The 9,713-nt window shown below is 36.7% G+C and overlaps 1 protein-coding gene across 1 annotated transcript; it reads right to left on the minus strand.

Moving 5' to 3' along the window:
* Window positions 1-4,368: 4,368 nt before the first annotated feature.
* LOC107611265 (protein FAR1-RELATED SEQUENCE 9-like) lies at window positions 4,369-9,488 on the minus strand. The gene is made up of 4 exons (XM_016313214.2): window positions 7,270-9,488; window positions 6,994-7,155; window positions 4,711-4,764; window positions 4,369-4,545 (listed from the first exon to the last, which is right to left on the minus strand). Exons 1-4 carry the CDS (start codon window positions 8,293-8,295, stop codon window positions 4,369-4,371), a joined length of 1,419 nt encoding a protein of 472 aa, XP_016168700.2. The 5' UTR covers window positions 8,296-9,488.
* Window positions 9,489-9,713: the final 225 nt, after the last annotated feature.

Consider the following 9,713-nt stretch of genomic DNA (forward strand, 5'->3'; position numbering starts at 1 on the left):
CGCACGCGTGGGTGAGGTTGGGCCAAACGCTTAATGCTGGCCCAGAGTTGCCATAACTCTCGGGTCATTGGCCTGGGAACCACTTTAGCAAATCGGCGCGCACACGGCATGTGCGCGGGCGCGCGCATATGCAAAATAAGGACATCGACGCGTAAGCGTGCAGTGCACGTACGCGTACACGCAGTTGTGCAATTGGCCCAGCTATTGCGTGAGATTGGCCCAACTCTTTGGAAAAAGTATGGGCCTGAATAATGCGTATGGACGTGCACGCGCACAGCGTGCATACGCGTCCTTGACTCTTTTTTTTTTTCAAAAATACTATAAATAGCTAAAAATCTCCCTAACACGACCTACAACTCAAGATCAACTAAAATGCAAAATTAACAAAAAATTTCAAGTGCAAACAAACATAACTTACACTTTAAGCAACTAACAACCAAGATATTAAGACAAAACTCCATAAAGAGGAAAAACTACTTACAATGGTAACTCAAATCACTTATTAATCAAATCTACAAGAGAATGGAAAGAGTTTACAATGGTGGGGTGTCTCCCACCTAGCACTTTTGTTTATTGTCCTTAAGTTGGACTTATGGAGAGCTCCTCATCAAGGTGGCTTGTGCTTGAATTCATCTTGGAACTCCCACCAATGCTTGGTTCTCCATTGTGCCCCAAGATTTCTTATTTGTTGCACCAAGTGTTGATGGAGTTCTTCACAAGCTTGGGGCTCCCAAAGTTGACCCTCGTCTTGTGATCCGGGATCTCACACTTTATTTTTACACCCGTCTTGAAGTTGATCATCATTATTAGTCCATCCGGGTGGTGAGTAAGGTGAATTCTCTATGAAGTGCCCAACAATCCTTCTAGACCCATCTATTTGAGCACTATTCCAACATTTATATCTCACGTTTGATGTATGAACCATAATGAGCCTTGATTTGCAACGCCAACCACAAAACCTTTTTCGCTTACGCTTCACACAAAGCTCCCTAAGTTGGCCATCCGTTTCAAGCAAACCATATTCAAGTGGGATAATAAAGCTAATAGAAATGAATTTCACCCACTTAAATGAAGGAGTAGATGGCAACCTAGGCAAAGACAACTCCAAGGGTCTTGATAAAGCGTATTCAATTCCCATCCTCCTTTTTCTAAGGATTTCCACCTCTTCACAAGACTTCTTAATTATAATCCTTTGTTCAACAATTTTATCTAAACATTTTATCCTACTCAAGTCATAAATGGGAGGATGAGAAAAATTTACCTCCACATTTCTTTCCATCTTGTTGGGAGAAGGTTCTTCATGCTCAAAGGATTCTTCACCACTAAGGTTTGATGCTTGATCTTCATCACCAAGGAAACTCAATTCTTGCTCTATCCCATCCAAGTCTTCATAAGGGATATGCCTTGGAGGGTGTGCACATTCCTCCTTAGCCTCAAATTCAATCTTCTTAGAGGGGTCTTCTTCAATTCAGATTCCCATGGAGGATCCGCATCTCCTAAGTCTTCAACAAATTCTTCCCTTTCTTCAACAATCATAGCTTCCTCCAATTGTTCCAATACAAAGCAAATTCCCTCATTCTCCACCAATCTCTCCTTCATGTTATGCTCTTCATTTGTTTCTCCATATGTAGCCATGGGAGTCCCATGAGTGTTCAAGCATTGGGATGCTAACCGGCTTACCACCTCATCCAAGGCAGCCGTGAATTGTTCCACATCCCTTTTCATCTCCTCTTGTCCTTGAACAAGAACATCAAGGATGTCATCCATTGGAGGTTGGGGTGGATGGAAGGGTTCATCAAATTGGGGGAAGGGTTCATAATAGGAAGGTGGTTCTTCTTGGTAGAGTTGTGGTGGTTCAATAATTTCCACTCTTTCCACTTGTTACACAACATGCTCCATGGTTGCTTGAAGTTGATCCAATGTTTCATTGAGACGATCCCTTGACTCTTGTTCCTCTTAATATGATTAGGATCATATGGCTCTTGGATTGATAGACATGAGTAATCTTCCATGGGAGGTTATGGTGGAAAGTAGTATTCATCTTGTGGTTGAAAAATTTCATACATTGGAGGTGGTTCATCTTGGTAATAGTATAGAGGGGGTGGCTCTTGAAAATATTGATGTTGGGATGGTGGTGGCTCTATATGTGGTTCATATGGCTCATATGGTTGTTGGTAGGTTGGATATGGATTAGGGTCACATGAAGATGTTTGGTACAAAGGGGCTTGTGAGTTTGGTTGAGGGTTATGTTGTGGATATGGCTCATAGGCATATGGTGGTGGTTCTTGAAAGTCACAAGGAGATTCACCATAGCCATTGGATTGACATGCATCATAGAATGGCTCTTCTTCATAGTGCATTGGTGGAGGTTGTTGCCATGAAGATTGATCATATGCATATGGCTCCTCCCACCTTTGATTATCCCATCCTTGATACACATCTTCATTATAGCCCTCATTTCCTACAACATAGTGAAAACCAAACTCATAGCCAAAGTCAGAATTCATGATAGCAAGAGAAAAGGAAAATAAAATCAAATAAGAAACAAGAAAATTAAATCCTAAAGCTAGCAAAGACTAACAAAGAAGCAAAAGGTAAACTTATTTACAATATTCACATATATACAATAACTAATAGCACAACACCATTGCAACTCCCCAGCAACGGCGCCATTTTGATGAATGGACTTTTGTGAGGTCTAGAATTCACAATTGAAATCTCGTTGCAAGTATAGTTTCTAAACCAACAATAGTCCTTTCATACAAAAGATTGTTTGTCACCAAAACAAACCCCTAAATTTATAAACCAAAATATTGAACCTCGAGTCGTTCTCCCTAGGAATTACAATAAAGTGTTCTTGTTATTAGTTATGGAGTATGTTTGGGGTTTTGAGATTTTAGACAAGAAAAATAAATGGCAATGAAAATAAACTAATAGCTAAAGAGGTCTTGGCAAAGGTTGGTGGTCAAGGATCTCTATCCTAATCACTAACCACAACATGAGAATTGGCAAGGACCAACCGCACTAAGTTAACCCCTAACTAATAGTAGAGAAAAGTCAAGTGAGTTATGTCAATCCAAGACCATAAGTCCTAGTTCTACACCAAATCAATTAGTGAGATCTAGAGTTAATGGCTCCCAACCGTCAATCACTTGGACATTAGTAACTCAAGAATTTCTAAGTTACCTTCCCAAGCCAAGAGAATAAAATTCTACTCTAAAATCCAACTAAGCATTTTATCAAACACTTAGAAGGCATAAAAGGAAAGCATAGTAAAATTGCAAGGAATGTAAATCTACATTAAAATCCAACCAAGCATTTCATCAAACACTTGGAAGACATAAAAGGAAAATATAGTAAAATAGCAAGGAAAGTAAATCTACACTACTCAATTGAAAGAAATTAAACAACAACAAATCAAATCAACAATAAAGGAACATGAAATCATAAATTGCATTGAAAGAGAGATAGAAGAACAAAAGTGCATCAAAATAAAAGTAGAGAATTACATGAATAAAATGCTAAACTAGAGAGAAGAGATGTAGAAGAAGAAGAATTGAAAAGAGAAAAGTAAATCAAAGCATGAAATTAAACTAGATCTAAGAGTTCCTAATCTAGATCTAACCTACTCCTAATTCTAGAGAGAAGAGAGACCTTCTCTCTCTAGAAACTAACTAAAGCATGATAAAACTAAAATAAAACTAAACTAATGACTAGATGCCTCATCTCTCTTCAATCCTTGGGTCAAATAGCATCAGAAATGAGTTGGATTGGGCCCACAAGGCTTTAGAATTCGCTGGCCACGTATTGCTTTAAGTGGATCATATGGCAGCAACGACGCGTGCGCGTACAGTGCATGTACGCATCACCATACGTGTAGCAACTATGGCAAATAATATATTGTTTCGAAGCCCTGGATGTTAGCTTTCCAACGCAACTAGAACCGCATCATTTGGACCTCTGTAGCTCAAGTTATGGCCAATTAAGTGCGAGGAGGTCGGCTTGACAGCTTTTGCGATTCCTTCATTTCTTCATGAATTCTCCATTTATACATGCTTTTTCTTCATTCCCTTGATCCTATCTTTGCCTCCTAAATCTGAATTCACTTAACAAACATATCAAGGCATCTAATAGAATCAAGGTGAATTGAATTTAGCTATTTTAAGACCTAAAAGCATGTTTTCACGCTTAAGCATAATTAAAGGAGAAGTTATAAAACCATGCTATTTCATTGGATAAATGTGGGTTAAAAGGTTATAAAATTCCCTAAATCAAGCACAAGATAAACCCTAAAAATGGGGTTTATCATACATATGTCATCATTTTTATTTTTCATGGGTACAAATAGTCATTTATTCTTCACATTTCCTAATTTACTTGACCACGGAATGCAGAAATTATAAATGCAATTTTCTTTGTTGGAATAGATTCAATGCATTTCTGTATAACATGATTCCCATTTTGATCACGTACACATCTGATAACATGTCCATCTTGCTCACGAACAAGTTGGGCTTTTTGTTCAAGTTCAATGACCTCAAGTGCCTGCATGCAGTGCATGGGAGTAAACCAAAATAAAAATATGGCAATACTATTAAATTTGGAATAGAGACAAGGTTAAAAACATGTTCAAAACTTGATAGTAGCCATTATCCTTCAAAATTCTTGTACAGCTTTTTAAGGTAAATAAAACTAGTTACCAGGGACAACCAAGTAATAGAATGGTGGCTTAAGCACTTGTGCAACAATGGAGTTTCCTGTAGCCTAAAATAAATGAAAGTATAATATACTTATTATGCACAATCCTCACCATGTCCAACAAAATTGTTTGACAAAATTTTTCCTGTTTTGCCCCCTTCCATTCAAGTGAAAATCTTGGATTTTGAGATTCTTTATGACTTAACTGTTTTGATGTGTTATAAATTCTAATAAAGCAGCTGAAGAATAGATGATGCTGAAGCAGACATATTCTCAACCCTCCGATGTAGAATATAGGGTAACAAGAAAAAGAAAGAAGATCCAATTAAAAATGTGACCTTTCATCCACATGACTAAATTAATGCATACTAATGCTATAAAACTACAAGAATCAATATGAATTGCATACCTTTTGGATTACACGACAGCCATACATCTGCAGACTTAAAGGCAATATCTGACCACCTAGTCAACTAGCAAGTTCTCTCCTCTGCTCAGGGCTTCCATAGTAAAAAAACTACATCAAGGGTGGTGACCCTAAAGAATCTCTTTTCATCATATGTCTCTACCTTCTTGAAAACCTCGGCAGCAATGGAAACAAGGAGTTCATAGGATTGCTAATCATGATAACAAGGGCCTGATTGATCAAATAAGTAAAAAACAAAAGAATTGGTAATCTTCTAACTGCTTGTATACAACCAACCCTTTAGTACCAGTTCAATGGTCAGAAAGATTTTTTTAGTTCTAGAATCAATTTCTAGCAGGATCAGTAGAGATATATATATTCTATAGTAGATAATATATATCATATGGGGTCTCTTTATATTTCAAGTCGCCTTTCTCCCCAAATTTTATCCTATTAACTTACATAAATTTCATTATCAACTAACAAGATCAAGAGAAGTTCAGGAGCAACTTTGCATTAACAACAAATGAATTAAAACTCTTTCAAAAGTTTTAGTCCACCTTAAAGTGTTCCAGTGAATACTTGACTTTAGCCAAATTGATTTGACCGTATAATAATAGTCACATTTTATAAGATGTCCACCAATGGAGAATACAATATTAAGAAAACCCAATGCATAAATCAGATATGATATAATGTGACCCATGGTGTTAAATGTATGCAGAATACTTCTAATTGTGAAAAGACCCTGATACTTTTTATTACTCCTAATCTATTGGTATTTGGCACAAAATCTACTTAAATGTCAATGTCAATGACAAAAATAAAAACAAAAGAGGAAAAGAGTAGCTACAAGAGTACCACAAAATAATTAAAACAGACCATTATCCCTCTCTACATGACACATATAAACAACTACCAGCTAGGGAATAGATATAACTATCCTGCTAATTTTGAAACTAGCAGGGATGTAATTTTTAATACTTAACACTTAATAATATTTCTTCTTTTAAAAAAATTAATTAAAAAATTTGATTTGCTCCAATCACTGAATCATATTCAATTACTAACCTGGGCGTGTATTTCATCTTTCTGAATTGAATTCAATGAAACTGGAGTAGGCGGAGATTGTTGGGCTTCCTCTTATTCCCGCTGCTATGCTAGAGTTTGTTAGGCTGCCTCTTATTCCCTCTCCTTTCAAGCTCGTTATCTTCCTCCAGATTCATGATATTGTTTTACAAGTGAAACGGGCTCCCGCCCAAACATTTTCTAACTAGCATACCTTGCTAATTTTTAGCTACATTCTAAGTTTCTAACATTCTAGTTCCCAAACTCAATGATCCCAATAAGAAATTAAAACTAATACAAAATACATACATTATATGACATACAAAAGATTAAGAAAAAAATTGAAAATCTAGTGATTATTTTCTTATCACCATAAGCATTTGTAAAACTAGTAAGCAACAAACATCTGACTTGCATTATAAATACGTTAACATACTTTTAGAATACAAATTCAGATTGTCATTTTAGAAAACTATAAGTTAATAACTACGAATTAGATAAACGACACATTGGCCAATAAAAAATATCTTGTCTGAGTAAAATAACTAGATTTAGTTGATTCCTTGGAAATATTCTATCATCCTCAATACACTACTAATTAAAATCCAACAATTTAAATAACATGTCAAAATAAACAGTTAATGCTACTGCATGCCTTTGAACTTCGGATATTGTCCTTGTTGTACATCCTGTTCTCCACGGTATAAACAAATTTGAAAGAAAAGAAATATAATTTCAGCGAATCAAAATGTGATATGCAATATTTAAGAAATTACAAATCACTAAATTTTAACAGTTATTTTTGTCGTTATTATTCATACATGTAATAACCACTGATGACTTCCATATGGTGGGATGAGAGTCTCATGGCTATTATTCAATCCTGAATTACCTATTTCAAACCCTAGTTGTACATATGCATCTACTTTTGTATTTGGCTCTGTTGATGTCCCTTGAGAAGCCATAGGGTCTTTGGAAAGCTCCTATGAGAAAAGAAGGCATAAAGTCAAACTTGTTATCAAGTATAACTACAACATAGAATTTACCAATTTATTTTAATTCAAGTAAAGCATAATACAATTTTGAATCTTACTGACCTCTTCTGCACCAAAGCTAGCCTGCGTGCCACCACCAATCTTATCACCCGAATTGTCACCGTCATTCATCACAGGACAATTCTTCTTTAGATGACTGGAATTGTTGCATTTAGTGCACCTCCGTTTCCCTCTCTCTTTTTTTCCCTTGGGTATACCTTTTGTCTTGACAATTGAAGGGTCACCAACAAAGTTTAGCGTGGGAGGCACTATTGTTCCTCTTTTCAAGCACGACTTTTCCTCTAGTATTTTGGTTAAACGAGAAACTTCATTCATGGTGTCATGAAAAGAAGAACCATCTTGAGCTCCTAAGAATACTATCCATGTAGCTGCCACTGACAATACGCCATAGGGCATTAAAAATTCTCTTTCTTTGTCTTGCATAGTGCTTCCAGCTGAACTTTCATCCAGATACTTTGTGGAATCCTTGGACCATCTTCTCAAAAGAAGACTTTCTGGAAACTTCTGTAAACCTATCCTTTTCATGGCACAAGACATCTGGCTGCAGGAAATGCCTTCACTACTCCATCTACTACATTCACACTCCATATTCTCAGTGTTGCGATCATACAGTATGGTGTATATATGTTGCATTCTGTCACACTCCTTAACTTTTAACACAACAGTAGTTGATATGTTTTCTTCATTTATAACATCTAATGCAACCACTTCTTCAATCTCTGTTTTTACTTTGCCAAAAATCTCCCTTGTGTAAAAATTTGCAGCACAAAGCTCTAATGTAGCTAAACGAGTTGTTATAACAGGCTCTCCATACACCGTCTTAAATTGAGAAACTAATTCATTGTGTCTATAATCCCTAAGAGCATGTTCATGATTATGGACCAGCTCTAAACAACTTTGGAGAATGCCAATAAGCCTCTTGATAAAGTTGTTTATCCCCTCACACCTTGATGTTGTTCTAAATCCAGCACAGAATTTATCTTGCAAGTAGGCGCTTGTCCAACTTTTCCTCTTTTGATATTCATCTAGTACCCAATCATTTTTCTCCAACCCATATTCTTTTAACATATTCTCCCAATATTCTTCAAATTCATCCAGATGCCATGGAGCATAGAAACATCTTCTGAAGTCGTCAGAAAAAACCTTTGTTTTTTATGTTTCCCATTATTTCTAAATGTGCCAACCACATAATCGGTGAGTTGCATTTGGGAAGATTTATTGAATTGCTGCCTTCACTGCCTCATCACCATCTGTGACCATAACACTAGGAGACTTGTTCAGCATAACTTCTAGAAAGTTTTGCAATAACCACATATATGTTGCCATTTTTTCGTCCTCTATCAAGGCAAAGCCAAATATGCATGTTTGGCAGTGATGGTTACAACCCGAGAAGATTACCAACGACCTTCTGTACTTATTCTTCCGATAGGTTGTATCAAATACAAGCACATCTCCAAAGCACTGATAATCGGCCCTACAAATGGCATCTACCCAAAATAAATTCGCCAGCTGACTTTCATCAGTACCACTGTACCTTGCCATGGCCATGGGGTCAACATCGGCCTTTCCAAGTAGATAGCTAACTATAGCATTAGAATCTCCACCAATGAGCTTTGCACGATGAGTTCTTTCAATGTGGTTATCTAGGTCCTTCTTTGTGAACCCAACATTAGCATAACCCTGACTTGGCCTACCATTAGTTCCATTATTTTAGAGGTTGGTAGACCATTATCATTCATGATTTTTGCCTGAGCTTTTTGAGCCTCAGTCAACCCACAGTGATTTGGAATTAGGTGTACCAAGTATTGGGGGACAAGATCGTAGTTGTGCTTCTCAACTAATTTCTTAACTCTCCAAGCTAAAGTTTTGGTGTCAAACTACACTGACAGCATGGCTTCATAACCAGTATGAGTTGGCACTTTATGCTTCCTCTTCCTATTCGAATTAGAGATGTATTTTCCAGCTCTCTTTCCTTCCTTGTTGCAAAAAAATCGCATTCTGTGTTGTGTTTCATCTTTTCCATGCGCTGTATCACCCATGCGAACTCCAAACCCGACACACCTCGCATAACATACATACAAGTTTTAAGCTGCATCCGATATTTCAAATGCCTAGTTTATAATATCATCAGCCGTCACAACAATACACTTGCTACTACTGCCACCGCAATCACAAGTGCAATTCATATTTTCTTCGACACCAGTCATCATGCAAACTTCAACATTGTCTTGTGAGCTGAGTAGTTCCGAATCAACATCCATTGCCCAGACTCGTTTTCTTTCTAATTCTATATACATAAAAAAGTGAAAATTTTACCCTGTAAACAAGAACAGGTAGAACTAGGAGATAGCTTCATAAGACATCTTAACCTAAACTAAAAGAATAGACTAAAATGGAAGTTAACAAGAGCTCTGTATGCAACTCAAACTTTAAAGCAAAAATTTATAAATTAAAACCAAGTTATGGAGAGAAAACGCAACATACCA

This window comes from Arachis ipaensis, chromosome B8, assembly GCF_059453495.1.
Source record: "Arachis ipaensis isolate K30076 ecotype BB chromosome B8, ASM5945349v1, whole genome shotgun sequence".
NCBI classification, from domain to species: domain Eukaryota; kingdom Viridiplantae; phylum Streptophyta; class Magnoliopsida; order Fabales; family Fabaceae; genus Arachis; species Arachis ipaensis.

Bases quoted from the DNA above. Each gene is read 5' to 3' on its own strand.
- LOC107611265 (XM_016313214.2), bottom strand. From the start codon at position 8,295: ATGTTAAAAGAATATGGGTTGGAGAAAAATGATTGGGTACTAGATGAA. The intron at 7,156-7,269 runs GTCAGTAAGATT...CTTTTCTCATAG, and splicing joins CTAGCTTTGGTGCAGAAGAG to GAGCTTTCCAAAGACCCTAT. The intron at 4,765-6,993 runs GTATGAATAATA...CATTTATTTTAG, and splicing joins GTCATCAGTGGTTATTACAT to GCTACAGGAAACTCCATTGT.